This window comes from Eretmochelys imbricata, chromosome 5 (assembly GCF_965152235.1).
Source record: "Eretmochelys imbricata isolate rEreImb1 chromosome 5, rEreImb1.hap1, whole genome shotgun sequence".
Lineage (NCBI taxonomy): Eukaryota > Metazoa > Chordata > Testudines > Cheloniidae > Eretmochelys > Eretmochelys imbricata.
Genome location: NC_135576.1, coordinates 33,796,914 through 33,818,853, shown reverse-complemented (window position 1 = coordinate 33,818,853; position 21,940 = coordinate 33,796,914). Strand labels below are relative to the sequence as shown.

General features: G+C 39.2%; 1 protein-coding gene across 1 annotated transcript in view; it reads right to left on the bottom strand.

Moving 5' to 3' along the window:
- The window catches only part of NDUFS4 (NADH:ubiquinone oxidoreductase subunit S4), a 60,068-nt gene extending 38,416 nt beyond the window's left edge, over positions 1–21,652 (bottom strand). Inside the window, exon 1 of the mRNA XM_077816836.1 lies at positions 21,497–21,652. Within this exon, the coding sequence (XP_077672962.1) occupies positions 21,497–21,582 (86 nt within the window). The 5' untranslated portion in view covers positions 21,583–21,652. The remainder of the gene's footprint in view (positions 1–21,496) is intronic.
- Between the last annotated feature and the right edge of the window lie 288 nt (positions 21,653–21,940).

Sequence of the window (21,940 nt, the reverse complement as noted above, 5' to 3'; positions counted from 1 at the left end):
TTACACAAAATAAACAGACTGATAATTGGTCCAGTAAATTAGTTTTCAAATATGGAAATATAATATTAAATCAAATATTAAAAATGTTACAGGAGACAGCTGGAAAGATACCCCAAAATTGCAATAGTTCAGGGTACTCAAACCTTATTCATAAAGGTGAACTAGACAGCCACATGATTTATCTCCCAGACTTCCTTCACGTTTCCAATCATGTACCTATTTGCTTATGTAAAAAAATTAGAATCTCCCCCCCCCTTAATTGCAATTTAGCAGCTGGAAATAGGAAGCAACCAGCACCATGTGACCTGCCATTCTCCATGGAATACTTGTGATCTGTAGACCACAGCCGCTTTGGAATCTTTGCTATAGACCACTTGCATTATCTTTTATTTCCAGTTTGTAAAAACAGATTGAAGAGCCTTCTAAACTTAATCGATAGAAGTGACAACATAACCATCTGTCTGACATAACCCTGCTGCTAACTCTAGTGGTTTAACTCTTCCAGAAGATCTAAGAATTCTTTCAAGAACTTCTGTTTTCACTTCAAATTATGTCAAAAGGGTAGGTATCCTACACAAGCACTGTACAGATTCTTGGCAACATAGCATAAGGAGATCAATTTTAAACAAAAGTTTTAAGAAGCTAGAGGTCTGCAAGCAATAATATGCCTGCCCTTTAATGCACAAATAGGTAGGCATCTACTATTTACATATTCAAGCATTGTAACTATGTTCTCAAATGTACATGGATGAAGGGGCTAAAGTCACTGCTCACTGACACTTTGGTGCAAAATGTCCAGTTCTTAGTACTGCAGATCTGTCCCATACTAGATAGTTTCTCAAATATATGGTGTCTATTACCGCCTGGCAATGTAGCTGCTTTTAACATCCCAGATGAAGACCAACTAAAGTGACACTAATCAAAACTTCAGTCTTTAGAGGTTGTCAAAACTTTGGTTTTCCAAAGGACAAAACCAAAGGATCAACTAATCAGGCACATTTCTTATTGAAAAGAGGGTCTATTCCCTTTTGCAACTGGTCCATGTACAATTTGGCTTAGCAAAGTCATAGATGGTGTACTGTAATAATTTCTATTAATTCACACATTCTAGTTCCTTAATTTGACATTTTCTGGGATCTGTGACAGAGTCCCTCCTGATCTTCTACTAGGACTGCTGTGAGGGGGATCCAAGCCTATGTGCTCTGAATCCTCTGGGATGTGTTAAGCTTCTGGAGCCCCAACAAAGCCCAGCCACTGCCCCATGTTAAGATCCCTAGGCATATTCTCAGGGCACAGACTTCTATCTGACACTCCCTCTGAGTGCTGGGACCTGCAATCTAGTTGCCTAGCCCCTCTGGGTGCAGCTCTGAACCTTCAAACTTCCAAGTACTTAAATACATCTCTCTCCTAAACTCCACCTCAAAAGGTGTGAAACTTTTGGTTTGTAGTTTAATTCTCTCAAGAGAATGCAGTAGTTTGTGAAATATATACACAAACACTTTGTAATGTCTAACAGCTTTATGCTGTTTTATACTTATGTAAAGCACAGGACAGTACGGATCATAGAAAACAACAAATGCTAAACACATGTGGCTGCCTCAGTTTCCTCATCACTCCAGGGCATTCTTTGTGCTCGAGGTCCAGGCCCTTGGATTGTCCAGTCAGAGGCCATCTGGGCTCAGGAAAGCAGTCAGGCCCCCTGTACCTTGATATTTCTACATGCAGGGTGGTCTCTCCCACCTGGACTGTACAATTGACTCTGAGAAGATCAGCTTCTGCCCTTTTAAAGCCTTCAGCTCCATGTCAGGGGACACTCTGGCCATCGCCCCAATATCAGCATGAACCCCTGTCAGATGACTGCTGCTGATGTGACTCCCCCTGGTTAAATCAGGTCTTCTGGGAAGGAACCAGTCTTGTTCAAAGTGAATAGATTTCCAGTGACTAGGTAATTCCACCAGCCTTTGTAATTCTCAACCCACCATGGAGGCAAACAAACCATGGAGATAGCAAAAGGCTGCATATTCAAATGAAGTTTGCAGCCTGACAGACACACAGTGTACATAATCTAACACGGAACACATCAGTTGTACAGATATAGCCCCAATTCATCACAGACATAACAAGTAGTAATGTGATTTTTTTCACCACCACTGTGATGTGAGAATCACTGTTATGTCAACCAGCAACCAAGTGGAAAGATACTGAATCACTCAAACATTAACAAGTTAGACACTTAACTACAGAAATATTGTTCGACATGCATAATAAGATCCACTGCCTATATTATGAGCCCTCAGCTAGGATCAAGCTATTTAAGTCCTTGCTTGTTCCGATTTGCTTCAATTTACCTTAACTCCTAGTTAGCTTTTCATATTGAAAAGTGTGCAGTCCTTAAATCCTGTTGGATGTCTTTTTTGTATTAAATTTTAAAGGCTGATTCTGATTGTAATATGTAGTTTATTTAAAATTTAAATTTTACATAATTTTTTGAAAATGTCTTATCACATGATAGAGGTTCAGCTTCTCCATCTCACCTGTGCAGGAAGTGAGGGTGCCCATTAGGGAGTCATTTGAAATTCCCTAATCCTGACTAAGCAGTAGCTCTAATTTACAGCATTGGTGTAAGGTCCCACAGAAACCTTATACCTGTGGAAGATGAGGTACAGCAGCGCTCCCCATTCCCAACATGACCACTTTCCCTCTTTACATCAGGGAAGCAGGAGCCTGCTCTGTTGATACCATCGTATCTGAGAGTTCTGCTATAAAGGAGAGGAGTCCTTGAAGGTGCCACAAGTACTCCTTTTCTTTTTGCGGATACAGACTAACACGGCTGCTACTCTGAAACCTGCTATAAAGGAGAACTTTCTACTGACCGTTCCTGGCTAGTTTAAATCCACTTTGTGCCATTCAAGCTCAAAAAGTGCCAAGTGGACTTACCAGACCTGAACTTCAGCTCAGACTTGTTAAATATGGAAAAATGTTAAATTTTATAAAATTTTAGCTAAATTTTGCATGAAAATTAAGTAAGGCATTTGGCCTAAACACTAGTCTTGAAAATTTGTTATTTTTATTCAGATTTTAAGATTTGACTGACTGATTTTTAGGTGAAACTAAGAAGACTACATATTAACCAATGCATAGTAACAACTCCTTTTTTTTTTTTTTGCATTTAAATACACAACCAAAAAAATTTAAAAAAAACCCACACATTTGGGAAGACTGATACAGACACTGAAGTAATAGAGACTTATCTAAAAAAATAAGGAAAATGTAAAGAAGTCACGTTTAGAAGAGGTCAAATTACTGTGCTTGCCTGGCTGGTACACAGAATGACCAGATGCAGAGTATTCATACTCCTCTGGTCTAATCAATAAGATAAGACTGAACTCACTGTAAAAAAAATAGCTACTTAATCACTATGTGGGAAAACATCTTCTAGCACTGCCTTTTGGTCAACGGTTGGAGGCATGTTGAAGAAAATATGATGTTTTGAAAAGAGAAAATTGGGTCATAATAGGAAGACAGAGGAAAGCCGGAAATCAAACCCCATATCTCATTCATCATATAATAATGGGGCTTTGAAGGCACTCATGAAAAAACATGTACAGTATTCTGATCAAACATAAAGGGAGTTTTAAGAAGACCAATCCTGAACAACAGTAGTTACTAGAACAAATGCAATTCAAAACAGAACCCTGGAATACGCAGAACAGAAACTTACTTTTGGGAACCCAACAGTTTTTTTGCTCAGAAAGGGACAAAGCAGAAATAATCTAAGAAAAAGTCAGACCAAGGATGTGAATGTGAAACAAAGTTATACATTAAACCAATGTAACTTGCTAAGCAGTATTTATTGTACACGAGCTCAAAGGCTCCAGGATGGTGCATTTTATATTCTAAAAGCTAGAAATATATTATGACTAAGAAGTAGATTCAAAACAAACTAGGGCATTTTTTCATGTAGGATACAGATATCATAATAAAAATAGTTTATGGATCTAAAAACTCTCTCTCTATATATATATACACATATGTGTATCTGTTTAAAAAACAGCTTATGTGAAGTCTGTGTATTACAATTTTGTGGCACATAGTGCATGAATAACTTAGTTTTGGAGGAGAAGCAAGTCCCCCATTTAAAAGTAGCTACATTCTTAGAAAATGCTGGCACATCATAATTTCTCCTGTCTTCAAAATGATGTTAAATGATAAACACAGAAAACTGAGTTTCTGATAGGTGAAAGGAAAACTGTTCTAGTCTAATCTAAACTACAGAAATTGTTACTTTAAAATGGAAAAAAAATTCAAACTGTGAAAATGAAAACTTTAAAAAGTGTTGCAGGTATAAGCGGTTATGATGAAGAGTTGATGTATAATGTAAATATATATCTCAATTTACATGTGTTAACTGAATTTGCTTTTCTGCTAGAGAAGACTGCATTTTAGGTATACAGGTGTTGCTCATCTGGAGCGTGCCTAAAAAAATACAAAAAAAAAATTAACATTGTTTGACCTTTGGCTGCTAACTACCAAGTATCATATATCAAAGCCAACTAGTATAGAAGATCACCTGTCTTTGGAAATTGAACTCATGACCTTGTAAGTACTAAATACTTGATTAAAAAGGAAATAAGCACTTTTGTCAGAGTGGCTCAGCACACTAAGAATGAAGCAATCTAAGACCAACTTTAAATTACTATAGTAGCTGTCAGAGAACATGTGATGTAAAAAGGACAAGATTGTGGATATTAATTTCTTTAGCAATAGGGTCATTTATAAGATGTTCCACTCATGTCAAGTGACTGAATTGTTTTTACTATTGCAATCTGCTGTAGTACAACTTCTGATCAGCAATTTGGTGTGTAACTGCGGAAGGCCATTATGCACTACTCCCTAAACCAGAAGACACACATCTGGAAATTAACCTTTGACCATAATCCTGAGTTGGCAGATTCTCAATGCAACAGTGGAAATTTGGATGTTAGAGGGGAAACAATCCTAACATTTACTAGTATTTAATTAATTTGGCCTATGCAGCATCTTCTTAACTATCGACTGTTTTGGGGATTATCTATTTTTGGAAAGGGTCAAGAGAAATGGGGAGAAGGCTGAAGGTGGAGGGGATTTCAATTAAAAACACAGGTGATCTAATTTTGCTATGTCTGTTTTCTGAATGTCAAACTTTTCCCTTCACACACATACATACATTCAGGTCACATCAATAGTAACTGTAAATAAAAACTGTGCTCAGTGGTCTCTTTATAGTAAAAAGAACAGAAGTCCCAGGGTTTAATGCCAACACCGCAAGGAATGAAAGAAACTCAAGTTCCATAACTAGAGCCCTATAACTCTGTGGATATCTGCTTTATATCCTCACCTGCAAATATCCACAGACCACTTTTCAGATCGCAGATTGGGTGTGGATAGCAGATTGGATGCAGATATACATTTTGTATCCACACAGGGCTCTATCCATAGCCCACCTCTGTGGTAGGGAAGTCTGTGCTCTTTTTCTGGTATAAAATGTACCCTGAATTGTGTAAAATTAAACAAAAAACAATGCAAAAAACCACTAGAAACTTTACATAAATTTTAGGTTATACTACATTACTGCATGTCTAGCCTTTCCTCTTGATGTTGGCTCCCTTTTTATTTCATTGAGCATTTATAGTAACATGCACTGTATTGATAGGTCTGGATATAACCCAAAATAGCGAGGGCCACAAAACCTGGCTTGTAAATTTGTGCGTCTTATTCTTGCCTTCCATATACCCAGAATATTCCCACTTAAGAACCATACATCCAACTGTGGGGGAAATAATCTTTTAAAATGTTATTGAGAAACTTCCTGGTTTCACATTTTCAGTCCGCAAGTGAAGCCAAGTTATCGGTTTGGCTAGCAAGCCACAATTGCAAGGATAGCTATGACACACACACACACACACACACAAGCTATTTCACACAACCAATGCGTTTCAATTTGAAATACTTCATAATATCAGTGAAAGGAAGAAATGCATTCTGGAAGTAGCAACTAAATGAAACTCACTATTTCACAGACTTGTCTGCAGTCAAGAGTTCACTCTAGTCATGACAGTGGAACTACCAAAATAATGGACTCCCTTGAAATCCTGCCCTGTTTCATTCTTCCTGCTTTTCTCCCCCAACCTTTGGTTTCCTTCCTGATCTATAGCTTTTGTCCTCAACTCCACTTCCATCTTATTCTCTGTCACTGTTCCACCATAATGATCCACCTTGCTGCTTACTCATCACACTTGCTTTTAAGCCTTATTATGCATCTGTGGATTTGTTTCCAGCTCTAATATGTTAAACTGCTGCCGACCTGCATTTTACAGTACCTAGTGTGGAACAACCATCATGACACTTTAATATGCTTCATTTATTGTTGCATCCAAACATACACAAGGGTGCAATCCCACATCCAGGAATCAACATTAACTGAACATCCAATAAAAGTCATGTTGTGTTTGAAATATCATTAGAATCCTTAAAACAGAATTTGGCCAGACTACAGTAGTCAACAGTTCCAGGTGGACTTCTGGTGGAACATTAGCGTGTGCAGCATATTTGCTTTTGATCTTTAACCTCATTACACTGTATCAATAAGATTTAAAACCTGCCATTAGAGACAACACAGAATATAACACAGTATTACTTTTTTTTTGTTTTGTTTTTTACGAAGAGTAATCACAATGCTCTTTTGTTGTGGGCAATATTGTGAAATAATTAACTTCTATCATGCATATTTGCCTTTGGCTTGAAACAAATAACCAATTACAATGCAAGTTACCTCCTGCTAGGGTCTCCAATTATAGTTTTACAGAGTGTTACATCAAATATCTAGATACATCAAACTTTCTAGGACACATTTGAAAATAATAATTATGTAAAACTAATTTAGAAGGCAAGCCTGATATATATCAGAGAACATTATATCATGTAAATATCTACTCTCTTGGGACACTAATACTTTAGACAGATGAGGGATACATTGTATGTTATTAGCACATAAGGTGATTTTACTGTAGTTTATTTTGAGATAAATTAAACTGTATTTTTCCTCCACCTTTTTCCTCTCCAGACTTCATGTATCTTAATTTCCCCTTCTCATTTTCTATTTACAGCTAATTTCTTATTTGCTTTTCTGCTTAATCTAGAGTACTCTGAAAGACATTTTCAAAAACCCCAAATAAATAGTTTGCTTATCTTCTATATTTTCTTATGGTCCCCTGTTCTCTTAGTTACTGTATTATTCCCTTCCTCCACCCCATTTGATTTTTCTTTATATTTTCTTTCTCCTTGTTGTAGTCTCTCTCTATGCTCTTGGCTTTTGAGCAGCTATTAGCTCCTTAAAGGACTACCTGCTAATGCTGACTAGTTTCCAAAGTGGAATAAACCCCTAAGGCAAAACTAGTGCTCAGGATGCAAAGCTTACTCTTACTATAAATTCCAGTTCAAAACACAGGGAACAATATTGAGAGTATAACCTGTGGCTTCTTATTTTCAACACCATCACCATCTACATTCAGACAAAATATTACTATTGTGAAACTGCACTTCAAACAATTTACAGAGAGCATATAAAGATTCCTTGAATGCATCACAGAAGTGTCAGACTAGTGCAGGAAAAAGCTCTACATTATTGTTTTAAAAAAAGATTACAAAAACAATTAAATCACTCATTTTTCTTAGCATTAGGCCTTCAAATATCTAAAAAGAATGCCTTATTTTATTACTATAATCATGTACAGCCTCTCAATTAGGTTGTTTTAATATCTCCCAAAGAGCTTCTGTGCATGAAGTATCAAAGATTAAAAGACTACTTAAATGTCAATTAAAACCTAATATTTATTTACATTCTGTTATGTACATTAATACAAATTTTATCATTAGCATTTTGTGGGAGGCTTTTTACTTTGTTAGACTGATATTAAGATGGCAACTGGGAAAGGTATACAGATATTAAGGAGCGCAAACTTTATGAAAGATGTGCCTTCAAATATTTGTTTAAAAGTAAACTCTAAATTTAGAGTCCATTTTTTAAAATAGTGAATTAAAGTTCAGTATGAAAATAAACTTCTATATTACTAGTCCAGTCTTATAAACAGCTGCAAGAAATGTTTGCCCACACAAATTCTGTGGCTGCCTACAGTCTGTCTAGCACAGTCAAAAGTTAATTTACTTTCTCTACATCAGTCGCAGGTCAAGGGAAGATTCAGACAGCAATAAATTACAGCAGCTGGAGGTGGCTTGTTAACAAAATGGTATATAAATATACCATACTGGCCAGCAAGGAACAATGTCACCTTGAAATACATAATAGATAAATTTACACATATTTTTAGTTTAAAAAGAGACCTCTCAGGTCCCCAAGTACATCTGATGTAAACTTTAGTTCTAATATTAAAATTTGAATATACATTAAGAAGGTGAAATTCATTTTTGACCTTGTCTCCTGCTAGATTGATCAAAGGACCTATTTTATTTAGTTACAGAAGACTATATATGACACTTCTGAGCAATCTCAAGATACACATTTGTAAAGAAGTTAGACTTAAGTTCTTAGAAGAAGACAATGAACCTCATTATAGAAACAAAACGTTTAGCAACGTGACAGTGCCTTGCTTTTACTTAACTGAACTAAAACTTTAAAAAAATTGAAATTCCTCACATTTTTGTCTCAGGATGAAAGTAAAGTAAATTCAGAAAATTGTTAAAGAAACTGTTTAAATCATCACAGGACTCAACCAAATCTATTAAGACTGCTAGATAAAATAGTGCAGAGAGTAAAGGCATCGCACAGACTTCACTCAGTCTATTTATACTAAGAGTAGGTTTAAGCTTCCCTATAAAAGTATGTAAAGCTTCTCAGGATTACAGTAAACATGGTTTTTCATTCCCACAACCCAGTCAATAACAGGAAAGTTAACAGTACGTGCAAAAGATGATTTTTCCCCCCCTACTGCCACTGTTCCAGGAATAGTGGCCCCATGTTAAAAACTGGAGTCTAAATGAAAACTGTTCATTTTTTAGTTTCTAAAGAACCAGTAGTGCACAAAAAAGCATCGTCAGGAAACTAAATATAAAAAATAAGCGAAACAGACATGAACAGGATTAAGTCTTCCTTTCATCCACATACATAAATAGCATAAGCAAGAAAGAACCCATTTCTTTAATATTTCCACAAATTTATGCTATGTAAAACACTGTTTTGAAGCTTACTTAAATAAATGGGAAAATTTAAAAGTTTAGAAAATTGGAGTAGTACCATACTAAATGCCTTATCTGTAGTACAAATTATGTATACAGTGGCAACACAATAGCTGTTTTCAAATAACTTAGGACACAGCCAAGAATTTAAATTTTGAACACTTTAACCCACCCTTGTCCTACTCCCATATCTACTTAACATATTTAGGTGACAGTTACGAGAGAGTACATAGGTATTAACACAATCACAGTTATCACGTTGGTTTGCTTTTATTTCCAATAAAAATAAAAATTTTAGATACTCATCCATAGCCTATTCTGTCTTATGCTGTGAGGAGCCATAAAAAGCATCCTACAGAGGTAGCAAGCACTGTTTCGTTTCTCAAATGTTTTACATTTAATTATTCAGAATTTCCATTAGTTCATCAAATTAAAAAATTCTGATGCTAACTACATTTGCGAAATGATTGCTTTGGAGGCAACAGCTCCTACCAGTCACTGAAGCCAAGTACCACCCAAAAAGTTGGCTTTTCTGATTACATAGTGAGGTAAATATTGTCTGGAGTTGAAATTGACAGTGGAAAACTGTGACTCCACAGTTGACCGAGTTATAATGCCCAAAGCCACAGAAGACATCTATTGAAGGTCATTTTTGTAACCCAAAAGGCAATATTTTTCCCACTATCAACTAAAAACTTGGTGTCTTCTCCTCTAGAAGGATAGTTAGGGAGACAAAAAGGTGCAACTAGATGTAATGGAAAGGAGTTAAGAACAGGACATTTAGCCAGAAAAGAGTTAGATCTCCTTCTGGTCAGATTTATCTGTCTATGAAATAGTTCCTCCAAAAAAGTGATAGAAACCCCAATACAAGAGTCATTTAAGATTTAGTATACAAAGAGCACTAGAAAATAGACTGATTGGAAAAATTTCTACTACCAAGAAAGTAAAATAGATGACATAAAAGGTGTTCTACCATCGCCACTAACTTCTATCATCAGGGCCCTGCATACGCTGGGATTCCACTTCCCCTAAAAGTCTTTGGAATTTTGCCAAATGGCAGCAGAATTTTAAGTTTTGGCAGCTGAATTTATGATTTTACTGAAGATATAAGCTCAACATGTTGTTCCCCCTATTCCCTGGGTCAGAACATGGCTACAGCTTCTTCTTTCCATGTAGCTTTTACCACAAGGGGGAATTAATTACATAAGTAGAGCATTCTCACATTCTTGCTGCCCAAAAGCAGGACAATAGCTCTCCTGGCTCATCAGGATCAAGATGTGTGCCATGGGAGAGAACATGGAAGTTGCGGGGCCAAGCCAATGGGCTGAAAGTCTCAGTCAGAGTTCTGTCTCATACAGGATGCAAACATGCACAGCTGGATAAAGCAATCTGGAGTCCTGAGAACACCAGTACATGGGGGCCTTGCATGGCTCCCCCCTGCACCAGAGCCTCACCCACCCTCCATCTGGGGTGGCAAGAGCCCCCCATCTCTCTTACAGAGGCTGTAGTATGCTTCTCATCCAGGCTCCAGCTCTTCAGTTTTAATCCAGTCACTGACTTGTGCGGCATTGTGTATCTTTATTTTCTCAACTGCAAAGGAAGATAGCTACTTGACCTTCAGAAGAGAGTTGAGGATTAAAAGTTTACGTAATGTTATGAAAATATAAAGTGTTTATTATTCCTCTCAGACAATGCCAAACGGAAAGAATGTCAGTCACAGACACCCCTACAGACACACATAACTACTGCAGATATACCCATAATGTAAACCAAATCTGAGTTAAAGGGGGGTTGGGGGTGCATTACTAACTTTATCTGCTGTTCCTGCTATGTCCTCTGACAAAAGAACAATTTAAAAAGAATTTCTCCTGAAGAACAGTATTCTAACAATCTTATTTAAATAAAAATAAAAGCTTGGATGTGTCTTTTGCATTATTGACACAGTAGATATTTCCAAAGCCTATGTCTACATTTGCATTTAGAAAGGCTTCCCAATGCTCACTCTAAATCTAATGGCACATCTTCTCTAACATGCTGTACCTGAAACAGGTTAGCGATTGTCATACACTAATACTAGATGCAGATGTGTAATTCCTGCAACATGCTAGTCATTCCCAATTTGAAAAATCTCAGCAATGGTAAATGACCAAATACCCCTTTCCAATATTCTTCCACCTATTAGTTAAGAGAAAAAAATTGTCGTAAAAACCAAGATAGTTGTATCTAATATTAAATGAATTCAAGAACCTGTGGCTATCTCCTCAAAGTCCCAATTATGGAGAAATTTAAATAATCCATCAATAACCAGATATCAAGAGGACACGAGTAATGAATATGATTCATCTGCCGACTATCAGAGAATGACATGTCAATTGATTGCTTATCACTAGTTATTTGTATTCTGGTACAGGTCTCCACTACGCACTAGGCACTGTATAAACACTATTCTCTCTGTGCGTAAACTATCAATGACTCTGTTCCCCAAGATCTACTTTACAACCACAGTATCAAACATCCAACTGCAAGATGTGCACAGGCATATCTCAGCCACAGTTAGCCTACCTAGGCTTAGTTCTGGGTGTGCTGAGGTAACTCCATTAGGGAGAAAGCAAACAAACATTTTTCTTGCTGTGATGTGTTATTTTTATATATAAAAATAAAAATCCATATTTTAAAAGAGAAATTGGAATAAAAATTTGTCCTACCCTATGATTTATGATTTCTGTTACCTTTTGAGTGAGTATTACCTTCCAGAGTCAAAATATTGTTACAAATCCACTATGTCACAGTTAAGAAAAAACGATGTCACTACTTCTAGAACTTCAGTACTTAGTGATTTGTTTGCCATTATAGTCATTCCAGATAACTGGAGAAGCACAAATTAACTAACACTATTTTAAGAGGTGTGCCAACATGACAGGTAATACTGGAGTACAAACAAGAAAGCAAACAAAACAAAGCTTCATTAAACACAAGAGTGAAAAAAAAAATCTGTTTTCCAAATGAAAAAATAATATTTGGCACAGAAGTTTTTATATCTGAAAGGAAGCATGTCTTAACAGAATTGAGAGCACAGAATTCTGAGCTAGGCAACGTGAGTTATTTTGCTACTGACTCACTCTGTAACCTTGGCCAAATCAATTAACAAGTCTGGTCAAAATTTTCATACTTGGGCACCTAAACCCACACAAATTACTGCAACTCTGACATTATCAAAAAGACTGACAAAGGAAGTGCTGTAGTCATCATTAACAGATTGGAGTATGAAAGAGAGGCTGCTAGGCAACTCCCTGACACCACATTCTACAGGCCATTACCCTCTGATTCCACTGAGGGTTACCAAAAGAAACGGCACCATCTACTCAAGAAACTCCCTGAAGAAGCACAGGAACAAATCTACACAGACACACCCCTATAGCCCTGACAAAGGGTATTCTATCTGCTGCCCAAGATCCATAAACCTGGGAATCGTGGACGCCCCATCATCTCAGGCATTGGCACCCTGACAGCAGGATTGTCTGGCTATGTGGACTCTCTCCTCAGGCCCTACACTTCCAGCACTCCGAGCTATCTTCGAGACACCACTGACTTCCTGAGGAAACTACAATCCATCGGTGATCTTCCAGAAAACACCATCCTAGCCACTATGGATGTAGAAGCTCTCTACACCAACATTCCACACAAAGGTGTATTACAAGCTGTCAGGAACAGTATTGCTGATAATGTCATGGCAGACCTGGTGACTCAGCTTTGTGACTTTGTCCTCACCCACAACTATTTCAGATTTGGGGACGATTTATACCTTCAAGTCAGCGGCACTGCTATGGGTACCCGCATGGCCCCACAGTATGCCAACATTCTAATGGCCGACTTAGAACAACGCTTCCTCAGCTCTCATCCCCTAATGCCCCTACTCTACTTGCGCTACATTGATGACATCATCATCTGCACCCATGGGAAGGAGGCCCTTGAGGAATTCCACCAGGATTTCAACAATTTCCACCCCACGATCAACCTCGGCCTGGACCAGTCCACACAAGAGATCCACTTCCTAGACACTACAGTGCAACTAAGTGATGGTCACATAAACACCACCCTATACTGGAAACCTACTGACCGCTATACTTACCTACATGCCTCCAGCTTTCATCCAGACCACACCACACAATCCATTGTCTATAGCCAAGCCCTAAGATACAACCACACTTGCTCCAATCCCTCAGACAGAGACAAACACCTACAGGATCTCTATCAAGTGTTCTTACAACTACAATACCCACAATGGTATACAATACAATGGTGAAGTGAAGAAACAATACAATGGTGAAGTGAAGAAACAGGTTGACAGAGCCAAAAGGGCACCCAGAAGTCACTTACTACAGGACAGGCCCAACAAAGAACAGAACAGAACACCATTAGCCATCATCTACAGCCCTCAACTAAAACCTCTCCAATGCATCATCAAGGATCTACAACCTATCCTGAAGGAGGATCCATCACTCTCACAGACCTTGGGAGACAGGCCAGTCCTCGCTTACAGACAGCCCCCCAACCTGAAGCAAATACTCAGCAGCAACTACACACCACACAACAAAAAGACTAACCCAGGAACCAAACCCTGCAACAAACCCCATTGCCAACTCTGTCTGCATATCTATTCAAGGGACACCATCACAGGACATAGCCACATCAGCCATACACACCATCAGGGGTTCGTTCACCTGCACATCTATCAATGTGATATATGCCATCATGTGCCAGCAATGCCCCTCTCCCATGTATGTTGGCCAAACTGGACAGTTTCTACGCAAAAGAATAAATGGACACAAATCAGACATCAGGAATCATAATATTCAAAAACCAGTAGGAGAGCACTTCAATCTCCCTGGACACTCAATAATAGACTTAAAAGTGGCCATTCTTCAACAAAAAAAAACTTCAAAAACAGACTTCAATGAGAAACTGCAGAACTGGAAATAATTTGCAAACTTGACACCATCAATTAGGCCTGAATAAAGACTGGGAGTGACTGGGTCACTACAAAAAGTAATTTTCCATCTGTTGATACTCACACCTTCTTGTTAACTGTTGGGAATGGGCCATATCCACCCTGATTGAATTGGCTCGTTAGCACTGACCCACCACTTGGTAAGGCAGGAATAAATGTCCGTAGCCTCTGTTTGCCAGAAGCTGGGAATGAGCGACAGGGGATGGATCACTTGATGATTGCCTGTTCTGTTCATTCTCTCTGGGGCACCTGGCAAGGGCCACTGTTGGAAGACAGGATACTGGGCTAGATGGACCTTTGGTCTGACCCAGTAGGGCCGTTCTTATGTTCTTAAGGTAACTCCCATCTTTTCAGCAAATGCTGTATATTTATACCTGCCTACTGTATTTTTCCACTCTATGCATCTGATGAAGTGGGTTTTAGCCCACGAAAGCTGATGCCCAAATAAATTTGTTAGTTTCTAAGATGCCACAAGGACTCTGTTGTTTTCACCAGTTCCAAGGGTTAGTTTTTATGTATACATACAGCCACATAAAATATATTCAAACAAGCACTAGTAATGAGCAGATAAGCAGATTTTTAAATCTGTCACTCCAGTTTGCTCAAAAATCCTAGGCATAAGAACTGTTCTAGCCTAGAAAATAACTAGAAATGCATATTGCTAATTAGTCTGATTTTGGAAACCACATCTCTGGAAGTGTTTGTACATTGGAGGGTTATGTAAATGGATTCTTTCTTCAACTTCTAAACTGGATAAACTAAGAAGTGAGACAGACTAGATGCAGAGAGAAAAGAATGGGGAGAGAGAGAGAAAAATGGGGTGGGAGAGTTAAGCCTGCTCATATTCTGGTATACCACCAGATAATTTTCACAGTTCTATGGTCTACCAAGCTCCAGATCTCTGAAGCTCATTCAACGCAATCCACTTTATTCACTCAGTGTTCCATTAAACTAACAAACAAAAACAATGAAATTATCTGATAAGTATGTTTATGGAAACAAATTTAAGGGATTACCTTACCTTTTATATTCATTACCATGCTCTCCCTGTGCAATTGGCAAAGGAGCAAGATAGGAAATGAACAGATCTGTTGGGCTTCTTTTCTCTGTCATTCTTCTATGTTCTCAAGACTGGTTTCTAATTATTGTGAACATATATCTACAATACATACAAACTCAAGAACAAGATTCAACTACTACTCTGGGTTTCCTATTTTGCTTGGACACAAAGCGTGCATTTAATGACAGGTTTGGAGAATTTCTGCCACACCACCTCCATAAATACATCTCTGTTTTCACATACTGATAGTCGAGTAAGTACTTATGATGTACTACTCCAATACTAGCAATCATATTCATAACATCCTTACAACAAAATTATGCCTGGCAGGTAATACATCATTCAAGAAAGATCATCTATCCACCACAGCACACTGTAGCTGTCAGAAATTAAAGAAAAATGTTAAAGGACAATCTGACATTGTAGGATGCATGTTACTAGATGTTGAACATGAAATCGATTACTTCTGACATGGAAGGCAACAGTTTTCCACTCTGACCTGAAATACATCATGAAAAAAGAGAGAGTGTGTTTATTTTAGAAATAGAAATGTGGATTGCACTTGCATTACTAGTTAGAGTACTAACCTTCAAAACATTGATCTAAGCAATTCTAATGTAGTCACTCCTATGTCCTCTGTGTCAGCATATTAGCTCAAGTCATCTGCTGCTTGCCTGTTTGGCTCACCACTAACCAAAAAATGCCATGAGTGCCCACTGACTCAGGAATTTAGCATCCATGCACTGGCATTTCCTGCCTACACAAGTCAGAAATATTGCTCTCATTCAATTCTTTTAAGCAAAAAGCAAATACTTGTCATCCCTCCTCCACCTTGTGCTTTCAATTATTAGGTCAACATAGTTGAGAAGTTCAAATATGGCACATGTTTTGCAAAGTACTTAACTGCCTTGGCATGGTAAACCACTTCAACTGGGGTCATAATATAAGTAACAATCAAGGTCATCTGGAGAATCCAGAGGAGAACTTCTCATCAAATTACTGGAAAATGACCCCAAGAATAATTTTCGAACTCAGATGACACCCACATTATCCTGCTCAAAAACTGAGAGAAACAGCAGAAACTTCATGCACACAAGACTGTAAGATTCGTTTAGGCCACTGCAAATGAGCCTGATGTTTGAAGGTACTCACTCTAATTCTAGACAGCTTCAATTCAAACTATCAGAGAAATTCTCTTTATATAATCTAGGCACATCAGTTGCTTTTGTACTGCATCAAGCCTCTATCAGTATGGATCAAATCCTATTTTGAACTTGGATAAGAGAACGCATCGTGCTGCTACAAGACCATCAAGCCAATCATTCAAATACCCTCATAACTTAAAATTCTAGCATCTTATTCAGGGATCTCTTGACAAGAACACTACCCTTTAGTGAAATGGCAGTGGCCCTAGTAAGGCCTGGAACACTTTTTAAACCAAGGACAATGACATACCCATATTCTTACCAAAAGTGCTATGACACTTCAGAATCCATGCAGAGCAGATAAGATCTCAGTTTAAATTCTCATCCAAAAGAGATCCCCACACAATAAACTGCAAGGTATACCATTTTTCTGCCAGTGAAAGATGAAGGGTGATATCAACCTTGCTAGGAACTGAATCCAAGGTTCCAGAGTCCACCTAAGTGTGTCCCTTATAGAGGAACCAGCATCATGGTATCTGAATGCTCAACCAACTAATTATTCCAGAATAGGATATTAAGCTATCCTATTTAACATTTCTTATAGCAAACACTTTCTCTAAGACTTGGCCAACTCTGAATGGTAGAGTTAAATTGAGGACCCAAAATATAGCAGGCAAGTCAATTGTTACCACATGACCTTATGACAACATCTACTACCTTTAAAAAAAAAAAGTAAGTGTTCCTTTAAGGCTCCTTTAAGTTTATGGTGACAAAATTAAATTGGCTGCTCTTATATAAGTAAAAGCCACTAGAAAAGCAGGAGAATGCCACATTGCACTAACATCAGATAAGAATTCATAATCTAAAAAGGTACAAATTATAAAAAATATTATATATATATATATATATATATATATATATATATATATATATATATAAAGAAGAGAACCAAGGCAACAGGCAGCCCGAGGGGAATACGTCTAGGACTCATGAAAAGAAACAAGTACTGTACTGGCCAATCCCGTATGCAGGACAAAACTTCTCATTTACTTTAGTGAAAAGGTCTAGTTAAACAAGGAGTGCATGATCAGGATTTAACAGAACTCTTGCCACCCTCCGGTTCTGAAGATTTTGGCAAATCCTGCTACATTATTCCTATATCTAATTAAATAGACAAAAGTTACATCCAGCGACAAGGCAGAAAACGCCTTCTGTAAATATCATGTGACGTCTGAAATTCCTATCATCTCTTCGGAGAGAGGAAGCAAAACCAAAGCATTGCAACTAGAATAAAAAAAAATTAGAAAAAAATGTAGTTTAAATGTAGTCTCTGTAGATTTTTCTTCCAAGTCCTCAAAAAATTTCATTTTATGACAATTTCAATACAAGACACCAAAAAAGATGAAGGTCTATGCAAATCATTATTCTCTTGTTAAAAGCAGCAAAGTTTAACAGTTGAGATATAACACCTTAAAATCAAGCGCATTATGAAGGTGTACTGACACTTCATCGTAACTCAGTATCTTTCTGGCACATTGTCTTCTTCAGGTGGGGTGTGTGTCAAAATCCTGAAAGTTGCTGTATGTGGGCACATGGATGCACCCATGCAGAGCTCATTGCAGGACTAGAATGCACCTGCTGTTAAATTCCTACAGCTGAGATATTTTTGATTCAACTGTTTGGGTGGCATTTGACCACAATGCTAAAATATTTCAATTAAGAAATGCTATTTCTAGGAGGTTCCACCACTACACCCACACATACACTTATGTAAAAAAGGATTACGGGGTAAAACAGCAGAGTAAAATTTTCACAACTACCACCACTAAAGTGTAAGTTCTTCCAACTATGGCTGGATTTAGGGGCAGGCAACCGCCTGGGGTGCCAGGCTTGGGGGATGCCAATTCAGGGTCCTATTTTTGTTGTTAGCAACAAAAGGGAAAATAGAATGTTTCAAGTAAAATGTTTCAGGTATTCCGTATGTAGATTCATTTTCATTAACCTCCTAGAATGTTCTGGACCTTTGCAGAATCTTGTGGAACCTTCCAGAGTTTCTGAGAACTACATTTTCCTCAAACTTCCAAGAATGTTATCAGCCATCCCGTTGTGGGTATATGAGGGGTGGGGCATTGCCAGTCAGTCTTCAATGACAGGGATAAATTATGCATCAAAGTTGTGAAATGGGCTACAAAATAAAATATAAGGTATTCAAAAGTTTAACAAATGGGCGGGGGACATGCTGAAGACACTCCTCGCCTGGGGTGTCATTTGGTCAAGAGCAGGCCCTGCTTCCAGCATCACTTTTCTGGGCTCCTGAGGAATCTTTACGTAATTTGCTCCAATAAGCTTGTCACATGCATTCCACTTTCCTCTTACTCTACTTAACTGCCACTTGATTTAACAAGATAAAATAAACTTCAGGGTTTTTTAAAAACTCAGGACAGAAAATAGTCACAACTTGATATCTCTGAAGCTGCATGCTCTAATGTCAATTTATTTGTGAAGAATTATGGGGGTCCTGAATCTTCTGGGACTCTGATACCCTGTGTTCTGCTGGGTCTAAATATATATAAAAAACATGAATGCTGTTTCAGGCTGAACTCAGAATTTCCTTGATTGTGGGTGTTTAAACTCAACCTTAAAATCATTCAGAATCAAGCCTTGATCCTCCAATTCATTGTACACCGGTGAGTCAACTGCTGCGCTCATGCAGAGCCCCAGAAAGTTAATGGGGCTCTATGTGCACTTAGCAACCCATGGTCATGCAATGAACTGTGTACCATAAAGTATTGCAAACCCTGAGCTCCTCACAGAATAAAGGTTCTATTTTCCATTTTTACTTATATGACTCCCCCCACCATTACCACAGTAACTGAGTGCATCACGTCTGCAAAACAACCCTGTGAGGTAGGAAAGTACTACACCTCAACCCCGTTATAATGCTGTCCTTGGGAGCCAACAAATCTTATATCGAACTAGCTGATGATCCACGGAGCGTGCAGCCGCGCCCCCCAGAGCGCCCCCCTTTACCGCGTTATATCCAGATCCGTGTTATATTGTTCCATTATATCGGGGTAGAGGTGTATTTTGAAGATAGGAGACTGAAGAGACCAAGTGACTTGCCAAAGGTCACATACAGGAAGTTAAAGGCAGAGAAGAGAATTGAACTTAGCCAGTGCACTATCCACCATCTTTCTTCTTCTTAAGTATAAACAAAGGTCATTTTGCATTGTTAAATAAAAACCTCAAGCATTTAGTATTAAACAAAAGGCTTTTTCAGTGCTATCTTTATTTTAGAATCTCTTGCTACACGTTATTTTAACTGATGTTTGACCTTTGTGCATAGGAATTAATAAAGTCAAGTTCATATTAACAGATTCTAAAGCAGGGGGTTGGACTAGATGACTTCCTGAGGTCCCTTCCAACCCTGATATTCTAGGATTCTAAAGAATTTCACAACAGATACAGGAATCATTTTACACAGTGTTGAATTGCTGTCACCTCAAGGAGGAGGACACCAAGTAAAAGGACAACCAGAGTACCAAAACAACAGAGGGAGAAAGAGACACGGTTAATACGACCAAGTACACTCATCCAAAAAAGACCATTGGTCCTTGATGTTCCACAGAGGCTCTTTTTGTTTTTGAGATACCTCTGGAGAGAAACCTCCCTTGCAGTGAGCCGCATGGAACTCATTTTCTCCACTGAGGAAGGAGAAAGGGCACCAAGATAAGAAACTTTGGTCTGACGGTGTTTATACATCTCAAGCCTGATGTTTAGATCAGTGGTTCTCAACCTTTACAGGCTACTATGCCTTGTTCAGGAGTCTGACTTGTCTCCCATAGCCCAAGTTTTACCTCACTTAAACTACTTCCTTACAAAATCAGACATAAAAATACAAAAGTGTCACAGCACACTATAACTGAAAAATTGATTACTTTCTCATTTTTCCCCATATAATTATAAAATAGATTGACTGGAATATAAATACTGTATTTACATTTCAGTGTGATACTTCAGCCTGTTTTTCACTTGTGAGCCTTGTCTGAAGCCCAAGTCCCACCACCCCGGGGCTGAAACATGTAACTTAGCCCTGTGGCATGGGGTCCTGAGCAACTGTTCTGCTTGTAGCTCCCAGGTTAAGAAACACTGATCTAGATGAGTTGAGTACCCCCTGGGAGACCTCTGCATACCCCCAGGAATACACGTACCACCCTTGTTGGGAACTACTGGTTTAGATCACCAAGCCTAAGGCCTCTGGCTTAATAAACAATAACACAGAAGTCTTACAAAGCTTTCAGCCTTCAAGACATTTTGCAACCATTAACTAATCAACAACTTGTTGAGGGGGCCAGAGGAAGGGCCCAGGTGAACAGCCACTATATTTGATGTTCTGTGTATATATATCTCCCCACTGTATTTTCCACTGAATGCATCCGATGAAGCGAGCTGTAGCTCACGAAAGCTTATGCTCAAATAAATTTGTTAGTCTCTAAGGTGCCACAAGTACTCCTTTTCTTTTTGCGGATACAGACTAACACGGCTGCTACTCTGAAACCTATATTTGATCTGTAACACCAGAAGGGTGACGATAAAGCAAAAGCACTGCAGGAGGGCAGAGGGATCATACCAGGGGGGCAGAATAAAAACCACCACCACTTTCTGTCTCCCTCACACCTCGGCAAGAGGCCATCGCCCTCAGAAACTGGGCACCTTGGGCCTGTATTTCAGCAGCGCTGGGGGCCAGGCCCCTGGTAAGCCCGGGCTGCGGCGACACAAGCCCCTGCAGGGGCCCGGGGAGGGAGGAATGGGAAAGGCCCCGAGAAACCCTCCCCAGCACAGGGGCTGCGAGCGCCGGTTACACGAACCCCCAAGGGGGTGCTCGCTCTCTCCGGCGGGGAGGGAGGTGGGGACGGAGCAAGCGCCCGTTATCCCCCGAAAACAGCCGCCCCGTTGCCCACCCCGCTGACACCAATGGGCCGCAGGGCCCGCGGCCGAAGCCAGTCATACCCCGCCCTCCGGGCCGGGAGGGGTGTCCGGGGCCCCCATTACCTGGCCGCAGTCAGGCAGGCAGCGAGCGCTCCTCTCCCCCTCACAAGCTGCCTCCGAGCCGCTGACATTGACAACGCCGCCGCCATGACAGCAGTGCCAGAACCCCTGCGAAACGGCGGCCTCCTAGGGTCAAAACTCCTCCGCCCAGAGAGGAAACGCGAAGGCGCCAATCATCAGCTACCTTCCGGCAAGCGCGGGACGTGGGGAGGGGGAGGGGGAGGGGGAATGGCAAAGTCAAAGGCAAAGAGGGTGGGGAGGGATACCAGGCAGGGAGCTACCTGGAATGGATCCTTCCGATTTTTTACATCTAAGCCCCTAAATTGTAAAATACAGACGTCCAGGGATTCTTGGTGTATCAAAAAATCCCAGACTCTGACATAGTGTAGTGCAAATGCACTACAAATTGTTGCAAATTGGCACCTAGGAATTTTTGGGCCTATTCCT